The sequence below is a fragment of the Plectropomus leopardus genome, chromosome 13 (genome assembly GCF_008729295.1).
Source record: "Plectropomus leopardus isolate mb chromosome 13, YSFRI_Pleo_2.0, whole genome shotgun sequence".
Classification (NCBI taxonomy): Eukaryota; Metazoa; Chordata; class Actinopteri; order Perciformes; family Serranidae; genus Plectropomus; species Plectropomus leopardus.
The window spans coordinates 21,529,774-21,546,024 of NC_056475.1; the positions used below are offsets into that span (position 1 = coordinate 21,529,774).

At 40.2% G+C, this 16,251-nt stretch overlaps 2 protein-coding genes across 2 annotated transcripts; one reads left to right on the forward strand and one right to left on the reverse strand.

The window, feature by feature from the left end:
• Positions 1–4,749, forward strand: layna (layilin a). Its single transcript, XM_042499954.1, has 8 exons — positions 1–221; positions 337–357; positions 582–879; positions 2,145–2,302; positions 2,384–2,428; positions 2,552–2,611; positions 2,737–2,833; positions 4,038–4,749. The coding sequence occupies exons 1-8, from the start codon at positions 146–148 to the stop codon at positions 4,747–4,749; spliced, it is 1,467 nt and encodes a 488-aa protein (XP_042355888.1). The 5' UTR covers positions 1–145.
• A 2,588-nt stretch (positions 4,750–7,337) lies between these two features.
• Positions 7,338–16,015, reverse strand: alg9 (ALG9 alpha-1,2-mannosyltransferase). The gene is made up of 15 exons (XM_042499044.1): positions 15,731–16,015; positions 13,668–13,803; positions 13,407–13,541; positions 12,789–12,859; positions 12,569–12,657; positions 12,051–12,186; positions 11,858–11,945; positions 11,381–11,486; positions 10,193–10,315; positions 9,587–9,741; positions 9,315–9,444; positions 9,063–9,210; positions 8,815–8,944; positions 8,590–8,720; positions 7,338–8,330 (listed from the first exon to the last, which is right to left on the reverse strand). The coding sequence occupies exons 1-15, from the start codon at positions 15,868–15,870 to the stop codon at positions 8,207–8,209; spliced, it is 1,842 nt and encodes a 613-aa protein (XP_042354978.1). The 5' UTR covers positions 15,871–16,015; the 3' UTR covers positions 7,338–8,206.
• Positions 16,016–16,251: the final 236 nt, after the last annotated feature.

Genomic DNA, 16,251 nt, shown 5'->3' on the forward strand with positions numbered 1-16,251 from the left:
CTTACATCTGAAGCAACAGCTGACTTCTGAAGGCTCAGGTGGAGTTTCTCTGGTTTCACCTGAGCTCTGGTGACCACATGAGTGCACAGCGGAATGAAAAAGACTAAACTAAAATACAAGAGGTGGTGGTGAACAGCTTACAAAGATGGACCTGCTTACAATCTTCTGTCAACTCTTGCTTTTATGTTTTGACCCATCTGCGACCACAAGCCTCATCACAGGTAAGCTGAGCACAGAAAATATAACACAGCTCAAACTCATGAACTCTTGACTCAGTTCTGTCTTTGGTTTCCTCCTGGCCTGTCTGACTTTATGCTGGATGTTTGGTTCATGAAGCGGACATATTTGAAGCCAGAGGTAAGCAACAAACTCCTCTTAAAATTATAATTTAACAGCATGGGCTAAAAGGCCTCCACAGCTCCATCTATGCAGGCTTATGGGGTACAAAATTCCCATTGTTGCTACAGCCAGATCCTTTCTGTGCTCAAATATATTTAGTCAATGCTTGTGATAGAATATGTCAAGAAAATTCAGTGCACATCTGGCACATGTAATCAAAGTCTGTGTGTTTATGGGTTCAGGTCAACGTGTGTGCAAGGCAGGAAAAGGGAGGCCGTGTTACAAGCTGGCCTATTTCTCTGAGCTCCGGCGGAGGCTGAACTTTGTAGAGGCAGAGCAAGCCTGCAGAAGGGATGGAGGGCAGCTGCTGAGCGTGGAGTCGGAGTCAGAGCAGAAGATCATAGAGCAGCTCATCACAGAGCTCCGCCCAACTGATGGAGACTTTTGGATCGGCCTACGGCGTAACCATGGAGACGAAAACAGCAGCTTTGACTGCTCTTCACATTACTACTGGCTGGACGGCAGCAAGTCCACGTTTAGGTGGGTGCGAGGGTCAAAAGTTACTTTCAGAGCTGTGAAGTGAAATATTAAATGGTTCATGGTAAAATATTCACCGCTGATTGTGGCGGATTGTGAATTGTTTGTTAAAGAAATGTGTTTCCTCTTTTGTATGGTCCCACCAAAGAGAATTTTTGTGGTCATCCTGATCTGAGTTTAATTTTTTTTAAAACAAAGAAAAAGTATAGAATTTTTTTTTCTTAAAAAACAAAAAATTTTTTTAAGGGGCCAAAGTTTTCAAATGATATGCTCTTTAGAGTACGATCAAAACTGAATTTTTCAGGCGTATACCAACATTGATTTTGAGAGTTTAAAAAATCTGACGATATATCAGCTCAGTATTTTTACATACCACATAAAAATAATTTCTGATCCCTAAATATTTCTTATTGTTTCTGTATTACCTATAAAATATGTTGGCATTTTTGTAATGCATTTTTTAATCTGTTGTCAGCCAATATATGAAGCCTACAGATACAGAGCCACTGTACCTGTAATAAGCTAATATAGCTAATGTGTTCGCCAGGCCGATTTATTGGACTACTTCCATAATTTCATAATGAAATTGACCTTTGACCTTTCGGATACAAAATGTAATCACTTCGTCATTTTATTCTGTTGGACATTTGTGTGAAATGTTGTCAGAATTAGCTTATGAATTCTTGTGAGCTATGGCCCAAGACAAAGTCACAGTGACGTTGACCTTTGACAATTAAATGATATTCCCTGAACGCGTTCTTGAGATATTGCGTTCGTGAGAATGGGAAAAATCACAAAATATAAGTATTTCAGTGAAAATCTTATCAGTTTATGCTTGAGTTCAAGTGCGAATTTGCGCCAAATCTAAGGACATTTCCTCAAGCCGTTCTTTAGATATCGCATTCACAAGAGCGGGACGAATAAACAGAGAGATAGGCGGGCAGACGGATGGACAACCCAAAAACATAATGCCTCCGACCACAACTGGCATAAAACAATAGAACTTATTTGATCAAAGAATAACTTAACACGATTACAAAATCGGACCAGACATGTAAAGCCAGCTTTCAGTTCTCATTAGCTTTCAATACTCGGCACAGCGGACACAGTTAAGGTAGCACAAAACGGGTACTAAGGTTTGATACCCACTCAGATTTTTTTCTTTTACCATTTTTTGTTATTTTGAAGTGCACTTTGAAAAGATTTCCGTTAAGGCAGCTTTGCGAAAAAGTGCTCTACATGTGGTTTATATGTATTCGTTGTCGTAGGAACTGGCATTGGGATGAGCCATCATGTGGCTATGAGGTGTGTGTGGTAATGTATCACCAACCATCCGCTCCTCCCGGTCTGGGGGGGCTCTACATGTTCCAGTGGAACGACGACAACTGTGAAACCAAGAACAACTTCATCTGCAAATATACAGCAGGTACTGCTGACACAGTATTTTAATATTATTTTACTTTGAAAATACTTTAACACTGTTGACCATAATTAATCTTCTCCACAGAGAAGCAACAGGACCCGTCCCCTCCTCCCAACTCCACTCAAACAAGTAAAATGTTCTCAGTGTCCTTATTAAAAAATAGTGCATTCTATAATTTAGCAGACATTTTGTATACTTTGAAGTCCGTGTGATCAATATGACTCTGGTCGTCATGGACGCCTTTCATTACAGATGCCCCTTCATCTGTGCTGCCGTGGAATCCGAGCAACCACAACCAGGGCAGGAGTACAGGTTGACTGACCAAAGCTTTGTATTGATGATCAATAATTAGTAAAAGAGAAGAGTATACACTCACAGTTCTGATGCGTAATATCTGAACGCTGACTTGACAGTTCCCTGTTTGTTGTCTCTTTTAGCTCTGAATTTAGTTTACATCATCATTCCCACCATTCCCCTGATACTGCTGTTGCTGACAGTGATCGGAGTCTGCTGCTTCAAACTGCTGGTCAAACGGTGAGGATCCTAACACATGCAAATACTGAAGACTACTAAAACTCAAAAATTAACATGGTCATCACTAAGCAGATTGTTCCAAATATAGGCAAGATTAAACCCTAAGGTGAAAACAGAACTATTTATTCATTTTACTATATTTACTTTTGTTAAAATACTTACTAGAATCATTATATAATTAAAACAGCTACAGCCTTTAAGTGTCGGCACCATGTTGCATATTCCAACATTTCCAAAATACAGTCATGAAAATTACGAACATCTTATAATTATTTTTTGTTCCTGTAGAAATACCACAATATAAAAAGCAGTGTGTCCTTGGTATGTGAACTAAAAGAACAAGTGGTTTTATTCTATATTTTTCTTATTGTCAAGAAATCCCTTTTTTTTTTTAGTCTTCCCTACCCAGTCTGTGGCACTTAAAGCCCTTTTTTTCCTATTGAAGTCAAACTCTTTAAAATCAGCTCAGAAAATATATGGAATTTTAGTTTTAGTATTTTTAGTAAATACATATAGTTTTAGTATTTTTTCATAAAAGGATATATAATTTCCTATAGCTGGGCTATAGGAAATTATATAACGGATGGCATCGGTCACCTGCTATTGATTTCCGAACCCTAAACTGTTTTATTATTGAGCCCTTTTATTCATTAATTGGTTAATTAAATTGGTGACTAATTCGTAATCTTTTAACGTTAGGGCTGAAATATATGCGGGAGTTGTTTTCCTTGCAAAAACACTAAATATTGGGTTACCCTGGTGGCATAGGGTTTATACCATTAAAGCTGAGTCCAGTGCAGTTTCATGACCCCAACCCATGTCAGATTAATCAAATACAGATCTGGGGAACATATGTTTATCACAATGACGCAACTTGTCACCCAGTGCAACAGTGAGGGTCATCAATGTGTTAGTTTAGTTTAGTTTTTGGAAAAAAGTGAAGGTCAATATCATGGAGGAACACTTCTCCAGTGATACTTGTTAGGTTTAATTCACTGAGATACTTATATTCTGTGACTGAAAAACAATTGTCAAGTAAAATCAACATCTCAGTTTCAATATAAAATGAAGATCATGAGCTTCAGGGACACCAGTGCATCAATATATTTTTCACGCCATGTAAACACTATCGTCTAGTTCAGGTTTCATATGTTGATGTTTAAGGTGTCTTGTTATTTATGTTTCTCTTCTGTGTGTGAGACAGAAGGAGGAAACAGCAGAAATCAGAAGTATGCCAGACGGACCCGGGCCTCTGCCCCAGCCCGGCTCCAACTGACGTCTACAACGTGATTCGCTCCCAGAAAGAGGATGACCTGGTTTCAGCTCGCCCGAACACCAAAAACACCTCTTTTTTATGCTCCTCCCCTGACACACCAACAGGCGACTATGACAACCTTGGGGGTCGTGACACGGAGAGCGGCTTTGTGACGCTTGCCAGCACAGAGAGCTGCTTCCTCAACTTTGACCTCAATGACCTCAGCCTTGGGCGCCGCACCACCCGCGACTTCTACAACACCAGCTTGGGCCGCTCAGGGAAGAGGGAGTTGAATGACAGCAGTCTGGGCTCCACCGGACACAGGGAGTTTTATGACAGGAGTCTAGGTCGGCGTACAACAAAGAGCGAGCATTATGGCAGCAGTGTGTACGGGGACCATGGATTGTACGATGGAAGTATCAGAGGAGGGAGCGACCTCTATGATCCCAAACTGAGGCCTGGAAGTCACACAGTAAAAGCCGACCTCTATCAGACATACATCAGCAACGGCAAGGAAGAGACTTACCAAGCCAGCCTCGGAACCTATGGGGACCGAAAATCCTACCAAACAAATCTGGACTGCTACAGAAACGGCCTAAATCTTGACGGTGGAAGGAGATACTTCAACGAACAAGAATGGATCAACAGAGAAAACTACTGAGCCCCTGAGCAGCTCCTTTCCTGTGTGTACAGCGGTGTGTGTGACTGTGTACAGAGACGAGAGAATGCAACCAAAAAAAACTTGTGCACGTTGTGGTTGTAATTGTTTGTACGCGATGTCTCTAAAGCCTTTAAGGGGATTTTCATCAGATGAGGACATGCTCAAATTCTTTTGTCACTGACCCCACAATTCATTCTGCAGCCCTTTGGTTGACGAGGCCTGTGTGTCAAACAGTTTGTGGTAATCTAAACACAAATTTGTTTTTATACAGAAAAAAATCACTTATCTTTGGTTGTGTCTGGCCGTTCAGATAGTTTGGCTTTGATTTGATCAGGTTTTTTGACATAGGTCCTTTGAGTTTTCTGTCTCCACGTCAGTTCAACAAAGGTGAATGAACTTCTCTGTGGTGCCAACAGCGTTGGAGAATTAAACCGAATAATTCAACAGCAACATCTTTCCAGAAACAATGTCCAGGTTATTCCCGTCCAGGAAAGACTTTGTGGATTATCAGGGACACGGTTTCAAGACATGACTGTACTGCTATGAGCACCAAAAATCAAAGTCCGTTCACCTTTACTATATTGGAGCGGCAAACCGACACCTTAAGGGAGTCTTAGGATAAGATATTGAGTTTAAACCCCACTGATTTTACACATCAAAGTTTACTTTAGATTCAATTACTGTATCTGTCTCACGTGAGTTTTGTTACTGCCCTGCCCTTTTAGGAGACGCTGCAGCCCTGAATTTATTCAGTCTAATGGAAAAAATGAACAAGAGTACAGGTTATGACCGTTTCATAGTTACTGAAGTAAACCTTAGATCCATTTGTCACAAGCCCAAACCCCTCTTAACATTCTGATGCTGAAATGGCATTTTTTCAGATGGACAAATTAGGATAAAATCAACTTTGTTTGAGAAAGGTCTCTGTCTCTGTTTTCCCCACTGTCGGACTAATAAAGGATTATTTGACATTGGTTGATATCAGAAATGAAGCTAGCAGATAAAAACGAGCGACAAACTGACAAACAGAAATCTAATTTGTATTGCATATAGTGTTGTATTGTTTTGAATCATATGTAATTCACACACACCATGTTTACTACACTTCCAAACAAGTTGGGGAAGAGATGACTACGCCTACTAACAGCACCATAAGTGAATACCACTGTGCATCATTGCTGCAGCTTGTAATGTGGTATCTTCTGTTATAGAGTATTTTGGAAGCTCTGAAATCGGATAAATTGCTTTAAGTGATGTCACTTGAGTCAGTGTCACTTCGTGTTAAAGACTATAAATGTGAAAAAAAATGACTTTTCCCCATTTACTTGCATCTGTAAATCAGAGAATTCTTTTTTGGGGCATCACAAGCCCAGACAAAGTAACTCGTTTCACTGTCAGGATTTAATCCATTTGGTCCAATGATATTCGAGAAGTCTAGAAAAGCGGTACTATTAAATCATATTATCCTCGTTCAAGTTAACAGAGCGCTAAACTGGAAGTAGCCATCAGAAGTCTCTTGTGTGCCTGCTCTATGGGCCACTCGGTGTTGACTTTCTGAGTTGGAAAACCCGACTTCATTGTGTGTTCAAGCTGAAATGTGCAAATGGAACGTACCATCAGACCAAACTCTTGTTGATCCAGTTTGATTGTGGGCAATGTGGGCACAATGTTTTGACCAGAAAGAAGAATGCATGAAATTAGCTTAAAAAAAGACATCTCTGGTTCCTCTGCATTGATTTTGATGATTTTTAAAATACTGTCTGCAGTGAATCTGACAATGTTAAATTTGTGGGGCACTTTTTTATTTAACATAAGCTCCCTCTGCACTCTCTACACGCTGTGTTTAAATTGTGCACACCTCAAACATATTTTCTTTTAGATAAATTACTACAAAGAAATGCGCACACACAGGAAACCTTTGGGTATTTGAAGACAGTTGATATTCCAGCTTTGGGGAAAAGAAGCCCAGTAAAGAAGCCAAGTGAGACCTCAAGTAGTAGCATGCAGTGTCACAGATCTGACCGAATGATTATAAGCGATTTGAGAGACAGAGTTTGTCTGTGTGTGTGAAGCCACCTGTTTGCATGGCCTTGACATGCTGCCCTTGCTTTGTAGGATTACTATTGCTATTGCTGTGCCTGAAAAAACTGTTTTCATCTCACCTGTGTTTACCTGCTATAAACCGGCTACCTCAAACAGATCAAGACACAATAAACCAATACTGCTTGAGGGAGCAACAGCTGGATATTTCCTATGTACTGCAACTGTGTTTTGACATGACCTTAAAATGTGAGATGTCAAGATCTTGTACAGAATTTAAGACAGCCAAAAACAATGCTAGCGAGGTAAAGGTGGCTCGTACAGTGAATCTGAGTTGCCTGCAGCCTGCCAACAGCAATGGCATGATACTGAAGAGAATGATCAAATATATCATCATTATTATTACTTATTTAGAATGTATAATGTCTTGATGTCTCTCCTGTAAGTGAAAGTGGTTTGTATGTTTGTTACATCTTCAAATAAAATGCTCTTAAAATTGAATCTGTCCACAGGTGATTTTACTATCCCAATATAAAACAGGAGGGTTGTTTTCACAGTCAATCATGTTTTTATTAACATTCCAAGTTAAATTATTAACGCACCCTTACTTTCATTCGTCCCCGCCACTCACACCCTTTAGCACACACAATAAGATACTGTTCCAAGTGCAGACGAGCACACACTACAAGATTTCTTAGATTTATAAGTCAGAAAAAAAATCTTGAATTCAGGCCACAATTTCAAATGAAGTATGAAAAAACACTGTGTTAAAGGCCTGTCCCGGGCTACATCTTGTAGTGTGCATCCACTCTATGACATTCATTTACTTGCGTGCGTGCGCGCGCGCGCACACACACACACACACACACACACACACACAGATAAAATGTTTGACATACAGGTCCAGCTGATACCTGCAAAGCGCACATCTACAACATTTCTCTTCAGTCACACACACAAGCCCAGAAGCAGACTTCATGTCCTTAAAGGGTCCAATATCTTCGAATGAGACATGAGACAAATACTTCAAAACACAATGTCCCAACAATCACACGTGCGCGCGCGCACACACATACACACGCGCACGCGCGCACACACACACACACACACACACACACACACAGATAAAATGTTTGACATACAGGTCCAGCTGATACCTGCAAAGCGCACATCTACAACATTTCTCTTCAGTCACACACACAAGCCCAGAAGCAGACTTCATGTCCTTAAAGGGTCCAATATCTTCGAATGAGACATGAGACAAATACTTCAAAACACAATGTCCCAACAATCACACGTGCGCACGCACGCACGCACACGCACACACACACACACACACACACACACACCAACTGCTTTGATGGGAAGTGATTGATTTCTGGGAATTTGTACTTGGGGCCGGGTTGAGGTCCAAAGGTCAGCCATGGGTCCGCTTACGAGGCTGCTTTTGCCGCCGTGGTTTCAAGATGACATAGCGCCTGTAGGTTGTGTGATGGTCTGATATAAATGGGATGTAAAGTGCTCTAAAGAGAGGCGATGACCTGCGAGAGAAACATTTTTTAAATAACAAGCCTTTGTGCAGAGTAAAAATAGATGGGAGTTAAATCTATGTTCAGTTTTTTGGAATTTGTTTGAAAATGAAGTTCTACCAAATATCATTATTTAAATAAAGAGAGGACCCTTCAAGTTCATATCTCTATTCTGGGCGATTTCTTTTTAAACTTTTTCATGACCTTCAAAAGATTTAGGAGCCATGATTTCCATTCTATTTCAGTGTAAATTCTGCACTGGGGAAAATACCTTGAGGCTTGAAGGAAAGGCTTATAGGCGATGATGCTCCACTCCTCTTTGTTAGCTGAATAACGTGGCTCAAGTGGCGTCTCTTCATCTATGTCCAGATCTACTAAGTAGTGGCACTGCCGTAAATCCACCTGCCCAGAGAGACAATTTTACATCACAATGCAACCACTTTTAAGTCCAGTGTCCATGTGTCAGCACACGTGTGCACGTGTCTGGGTGACTCACATATCTGGTCGGCTCCTCCAGGTTCTGGTCGTTCATGTTTGCTGGGATGATCTGCGTGGCCAGAGGACCAGAGGCGTACGGCTGAGGCAGCTGCCCTTTAAACTCAGACTGAATGAAGTGCAGTTGCCAGCTGGAGATTAGAACGAGAAACTATCAGCAAACAACACAATCACTCCTGGAAATGACAAATGAACTTTCCATACTTCATTTAGACATTGAAAACAGGTGTAGAAATCCTGGATACTGACTTGTGCGGCAGCAGGAAGCTGCTCGGGAAGCGGTACCACTCTTTGCCCACACACACACTAACAGGTCTACCTTCAGGGACTGAGTGAAGAGTCGGATCCTTGGCGATACGATGGAACTCTGGGTACAGGTCTAGAGGGGCGTGGTAGCCTGTAAACAGAGTAAATAAATCTCATTTCATCTACCGTGAGCTGTTGCTTTTGTTGCCTGACACTGGTCCTCAGACTGAGAATAGAGTCTGTGTGAACACATACCTCTAAAGAGGGCGACAGAGCGAGATAATGACAAAACTGTGAAGACCACAACTGCACTTAGAGCCAACCAGTTGGAGGAGACTGTGTAGTGCTCCAGTCGGTAGCGCTGGAACAGGAAGTGGTAGCATTTCTGCAAAAAAATGAAAATAAAAAAATGGTCATCTGTAACAACTCGTTTTTCCAGATTCTAAAAGGGGCTTGGTACAAATGACGATAACCTACACAGACTAATTTTTTTTTTTTTTTAGAAAAGCCAAAATGGCAAAACAAACCTGTAGAGAGGAAAGGGCTACTGCCCCACTGAGGCAGATGAGAGGGTAGATGGGAAACAGAAAACGTTCTTCTTTATGAGGTCTGGTGAAGAAAACCAACATCCACAGATACATGGGAGACAGAGTCAGCCAGTATGGACGGCCCAGGTTCTGCACTGCAGAAAACACACCCACACGAGCATGTGAAGTCACAAGAAAAGCTGCTTTGAAAACCAACATCACATCAAAAATAAATGTTAGATTATTTTTTTGGTTTTGCTGCAACCTGATGTCACATGCAGTATATGCCGCCACTAGGGAGGACTCAGGTACAGGTTAGCCTCAGTTGCTGGTTACATGTTTGATATAACAGATTTGTAATGGTAACAGTTACAGGAAATAGTGTCTGGATTACATTATATAAGCATTCAGTCTGTTTTCCAAAAAAATGTGTGAAATACATGTAGCAAGTAGACAATGGAGTGTGCCACAATGCGTCACTACAACACTTATTACTACACATATTGTCTGCTGAGGCAAACAGTTAACAACCTCTTCATCACCCAAAAAGGGCAAGCAGTGACGAGAATATTTAGTCTTATTTGATGTAACACACACAGTGCTCACCATTGAACCTGTGTAACAGTGTCTCCATGAGAGCAGTGAGTGGCAGAGAAAACAGTGCCAGAGCAAACACCAGGTTAAAGTTCAGGATCCCATTTACGAAGTAGAAATGCCACGGCTCTGTACCTGAAAATTAAACAACACAAAACCAGACAAATATTACAGACTCTCACAAAAAGACAACATAAGAGCTACTAAAAGGGAAAATCCACAAAAGGGGCGATCTAAGAATTTGTTAAAGCAGTTAAAACATTTAATAATGATGGTGAAGAAACACAAGCCCAAAGGTCCTACACATACTGCTTTACTGTCAGTAAACCTAGCCTATATCTATTTTTAACCTACTGGCACTACTTCAAAGGGGTTTTTTATGATGGTATGCCCTCTAGAGTCCACTCAACACAGTCCAATTTTAAAATGATCAGGTTGACATTTAGGATACTTTCGCTCCCTTCTGTCACTAAAATAATACACCACCAGCCTAATATTCACCATAATAAATACCCTAAACATGCACATTCACTTCAAGTATTGTATAGACTTAAATCAAATATTGATGGTGCATTTAACTATAGCATGACAAAACTATCGATGGCACTGGTGTCAGCTCAGGAATTTCATTTCTGATGCTCTAAATAATCAGCTCAAGTATGGTATTACCAGTTTTCTTGGTGCAATGTGAGTTTGTTCACTTATACAAATGAAATCTTGGGTTCTGTATTGCACATTCTTCTGGTACTTTGTACTGTAAACCTCTGCACATTTCTTGGACATTTTTGCACCATACACCTAAACAAACTCCATGTATGTAAAAACTTACTTGGCAATACACCAGTCAGATTCTGTATTCCACACAGCTCACATTAAACAATTATCACTCACTGTTGTCTTGTGTCTTACTAAAATCTGGTACAACACAATGCCGTTTTAATCATGCCTCCCTGCTCTGCAGTTGCTGTAATGAACCAGATAGCCTCGCAAAGACAGTGCTCTGTGCAACATGCTGGATTAGTTATTATGAAAAAGTAATTGTTTATGTTGAAGAAAATTAAACATTATGAAAAGTACTTTATGATAAAATAGACCAAAAGAGCATGTGTTTCCAAGTGTAAGGGGCAACATCAGGTCAGATTTTTGTTTTGATAAAGTATATAAAATGAATCAATAATAATGTGTACATGTGTGTATTACCATAGAGATCAGGTCCATGTGGTGTGAAGACATTATAAAGCAGAATGTTTAGCGGCGCAACAACCAATTTGCCATAAAAGAAAGAGTCTACTGCCACAAGTGGTACCTGATAAAGACACACAGGATAAACAAAGAGGAAAGTGAAAGGACCCATTTACATTTAGCTTTAGCACCATAAACATATTGTTAAGAATAACTGGTGTATCTACATAGAGTGTGTGCATTTACTATGATAATATCATATTATTTTGTATGACACATTAGAAAAAAACAGACAGTTAATATATAATATACAGTTAATATGTAATATACGATATTACAGTTAGTGTTAACTGTAATATCGTGCATTAATAATTAACTCTCCAACAGAAGATCTGTGCACACACTGCAGCTGTGACACTGAGAATAAAGTCAAATACATGCACCATTGTTCTATAAAATGCCAATTTAAAGCCTTGTTAGATAGTATATTCTCACCAGCAGCAAAAGCAGAGCTACGGCCGCCCAGGTGATAAAACTTTTCCACTGTCTCTTTAACACCAGCAGGTCGAAGGCGATTGGAATCCTAAAGAGTAAATAGATCAAAGATGCATTAAGAGTAATACATTTTGACCAGTCTGTCTGTGAAAATGTATCGCCAATAAATAGGCATTTTAGTTTACGACCTTACCCGACCAGAGCAGAGAACGGCCATCCGACGATGGCACCGGCAGCCACGCCCATGATGGCTAAAGGTGGTGAGTCCTGAAACCACCCCGTCATGGCAACCAGCGTTGTGTACATGCAGAAAGAGGAAGGCAGGAACGCTGAGGAACAAAAGAGCAGGATGATCACAAAACAACAAGCATAACAACAGAATCTGTGTCAATATGTTACCTCTGCAGAGCCTTATTTATCTGAAACATCACAACATAACGTGTTCCATCTAAAATGAACAGTGCACACTCTGCAAATTGCAGTTCTGCACCATATTTTGTACCAGTGTGCTGATTTGGCAATAAAGACGACAGAAAAAATGACTGTAATAAGTCTTTTGAAAAAGTTGGAGGGCTGCAGTGAAGGCAGCTGGAAAAGTAGACAATTTATGTAATTGGCCAAAGTGAATAGATGATTTAAAAAAAGACAGAATAGAGCAAAAATGTCAACAGACGCAGAAACAGATGAACTAAATGAATAAATCTGACCAACCTGCAGATGAGCAGAACATTCCTGTGCTCAAGACAAGGAACGCCAACATCAGACGGCCCACATGCAAACCAAACTTCTTACAAACTGCCCTGTCACACACACACAAACCAACTTGTTTTCTTCCGTGTCATATATTGATATATATACAGAGAGCTATTAATGTAATGATCACAAAATTTGTAAGCCAAAGCACTTGCATTTAAAAGAAGAGTAAACTCACTTGTAGAAATAGAGTTCACAGACACAGCAGGAGAATGCTAAGACACATCGTACAAAGTAGAACACCAACACCTGCAAAGCAACCAGAACACGAGCCTGAAACTCCTGCAAATACATCTTTCTCATTAAAGGACACTGTTACAAGACACTGTTGTCCTGCATTTTAAAGGGACACACCATCCCAAAATCAAAAATACATATTTTCCCTCTCACCTGTTGTGCTATTTATCAGTCTAGATTGTTTTGGTGTGAGGTGCAGATTGTTGGAGATATCAGATGTGGAAATGTCTGCTTCTCTCCAATATAATGGAACTAGATGGCACTCAGCTTACGGTACTCAAAAGCACCAAAAAAAAAAAAAAAAAATCATCTGAAAAACTCAACTGTAATGTCTTTTTCCTTCTTGGTAAGATTTGATGAATACAACTACAGCTAAGAGGAATAATATATGTTTTTCATTTTGGGGTGCACTGTCCCTTTAAGATGAACCTTGCATAACAGCAGAGAAAAATTGGGAAACACAAAATAGCTTCTGATTATGCTGTAGGTCAGCTGAAGTCATTTACAATATTAACACTACCAACAAACACTGAAAGGACAGCGAATTCAAAATAGTTACCTTGTTTGTCTGTAGAACATGGGCATGCAAACAAGCAGGTAGAGCATGTAACCACAGGTAAGCGTAAGACCTGATAGCGTACAACGGAGAATATTCCCACGTTTGCATCCCGGTGCCGTACAGCAGGTAGTGCATCTGTCAAAACAGTCATCACAACTATTACAGATCTCCAGAACAATGAAAGAGATGCTGACAAAGATATAAGAAAATTAAAAATGACAGCAAACTTGAGGATTTCTGATAGAGGTGAGAAGCACTCACAGGCTCCCAGTAGTTGAAGGTTTCATCGCAGTCTGAGATGTTGCTGAGCAAAGCTGCACAGAAACGTGCTGAGAGCAGGCATTTAAACGCTGTCGAACCTTCTGGGGCCCATACCTGCCCTCCCCGACTTATTGACCTATTTAAGACAAAACACACACACACACACACACACACACACACACACACAAAATTCCTTAACACCATACAACAAGACATGCATTATTATTATTATAAAAATCTATTTCAGCAAAATGTATTAAACAACATCAAAATGTACTGAAATGTACTTCAGTAGTAGTCTACTTTGAGCATACTGAATAGAAAATGACCTACATCTGAAACAGTTCAATTATGCATCTAAAGCAACCTAATGAAGCTGTATTCTGGCCTTTGACGCTTGTTGATATGTTAACATATGCAGGATTCACTGATTGAAGCTTCCTGTGCAACTGCTTTCAATAAAACGCCAATACAGGCACCAATTATGCTAATTGTTTCAGAGCTGGCTCATTAATATGCCCTCAGTTACAAAGATTAAGTGGTTGGTGGACCGCAAAGTAAATGTCAGCTCACAGAGGAGGAAAGACAAGCCTGGGTTATTTGAGGGATTGAAAGACAGTGAAAATGTATGAGCACTATAACTCACTGTATCAAAGGTTCTACTGAAAAAGCATTTACATGTTATGCTGTTGCACAGCTGCCCTCCACCTCTCTGCCAGTTTCAGTTTTTCACAACTAGCAGTCTGTCTGTTGACCCGTTTTACTCTGAGCAGGTGGTACATTTATATATTTTGATCTTGAACTTTTTATTCTGTGTGTGTGTGTGTGTGTGTGTGTGTGTATACACATTTTAATATTGGCTTTCAAACTACTTCCTTTAGCACAGTCATAGAAGCATCGTACATCAAATTGTACATGAAACATTGTATTTCACTGCACATGGGCTTTTGCTTTCTATTTTACATGACAAACTTTTGAATCATTAAATTAATATGAAAGTATTTGAAAGTCATCATCTATAATATGACTGTATGTATGTATGCTTCATCTGTGGTAGTGGTTTAGATACTTTTGGAGGTCTCAGAGTCCTCTCAGGAGATCAAGACCTTGCAGATGTTTAGACTCTAGTGTTAGACACATCAGTGCGGCAAAAATTCAGTATCACACATCCCTCGATTTGTGTTGTTATTAAACTCATAAAATCAAGAAAGATCAACTGTGGCTCATCAGTTTTACTAATCATCAAAATGAAGACTGACCAAAGGTGCAAGTTTATCCAACATCATACAGTTACAACGTTTATATTTTGTAATAGTGTGTTTAAAGCGAGCAGACTGCTGAAGAGGTCTGACATTATCTGTGGAAAAAATACTTTATTTACTTCCCTTGTCTATCAGTGCCCAATATAATGTCCTCCCACATGTGAACAGCTTTGTGCTTGTTCAGAGTAAAAAACAAAAGCGAAATATGTATTTCTGAAGCATTTCATGAGTGATTATAGGGACAGTGACTGTGTGTCTGGCAGTGTTTCCTCTGGTTCACACCCCCAACCAGATTAGCCGGCTCACTTGCAGCTTAGCTCTGATCCTCATGTTATGTTTTGTTGTGACACGTCATCTAACAACTGATATCAATTATTTAAACGTATCAGTGATATAACAACACTGATTTGATGAGTTTTGTTTAACCTTTACGAGTTGACAGATTCGTGAGTTTATCTGTTGTCAGCGATCATAAATGACAGACAGCAGAGGGAATGAATGAAGCTGACCAGGTAACCCAGCTGCGTTTAAACATGTAACCAACTTGTTATTGGGGTGAAAACACAACTTAGCACTTATTATATTTTAAACTATTGTGAAGACACACTCCTGTGGGTTGACAGGAGAACGTTATCAGTCGTTGTTATCTTGTTGTTGTGGTCAAAACTTGCCTAACATGTCAAAGCAGCTAGCTAGCTAGCTAGTTAGCTAGCTTCCACTGCTCGGGCTGTCAGTCAGCCCGGGGATGGAGCTCACCGCTCCGGCGAGTCTACCGTCCCTCCTCCCGGCTCATATACTCACTCTTGCCGAGTCTCTGTGCTTTTACTGTCATCCCCGCCTTTCTCCTCTTTTGGTGGCCGAGCTTCTGTGGGGACGTTCACGTTGTTTGCATCTTGTCTGCTGCCTCGCCTGGTTCGCTGCCGAAGCGCCTTGGCCGCCATGTTTTCCGATTCTGCTGCCGAGTCAGACTTCGGTCATTTTCGGCGCCGTCCGGATATTGACAGCTCCCATCATCATCTCACTGTGTGACTGGCCCTGCTCTCAGCGTGAGACCTCTCAGTCAGGTGCAACCAGCTTGCTTTTAAACCTTTGAAACCTGAGCAAATGTCTTTTTTTCAGTTTTATCTCTCTCAAAAACACGACGAGAAGGCAATGAGAAATTTAACAAGACATGGCCCAAAACTTAGCATGAAATCAGTAAAAAGTTGCAGAATAACTACCTGAAAATGAGCAAAAAATAAAAAAGATGGATTATATTTGATTATATTTATTTATTTGTTAAATAAGAGAAAAGTTATAATAATAATAAAGATAAAATAACT

Excerpts from the sequence above, each read along its gene's own strand:
- layna (XM_042499954.1), top strand. The coding sequence starts at position 146 with ATGGACCTGCTTACAATCTTCTGTCAACTCTTGCTTTTATGTTTTGAC. Across the intron at positions 222-336 it reads GACCACAAGCCTCATCACAG|CGGACATATTTGAAGCCAGA; the intron begins GTAAGCTGAGCA and ends TGGTTCATGAAG. Across the intron at positions 2,429-2,551 it reads TCCCAACTCCACTCAAACAA|ATGCCCCTTCATCTGTGCTG; the intron begins GTAAAATGTTCT and ends CTTTCATTACAG.
- alg9 (XM_042499044.1), bottom strand. The coding sequence starts at position 15,870 with ATGGCGGCCAAGGCGCTTCGGCAGCGAACCAGGCGAGGCAGCAGACAA. Across the intron at positions 13,804-15,730 it reads AGCACAGAGACTCGGCAAGA|GTCAATAAGTCGGGGAGGGC; the intron begins GTGAGTATATGA and ends TGTCTTAAATAG. Across the intron at positions 12,860-13,406 it reads ATGTTCTACAGACAAACAAG|GTGTTGGTGTTCTACTTTGT; the intron begins GTAACTATTTTG and ends GTTGCTTTGCAG.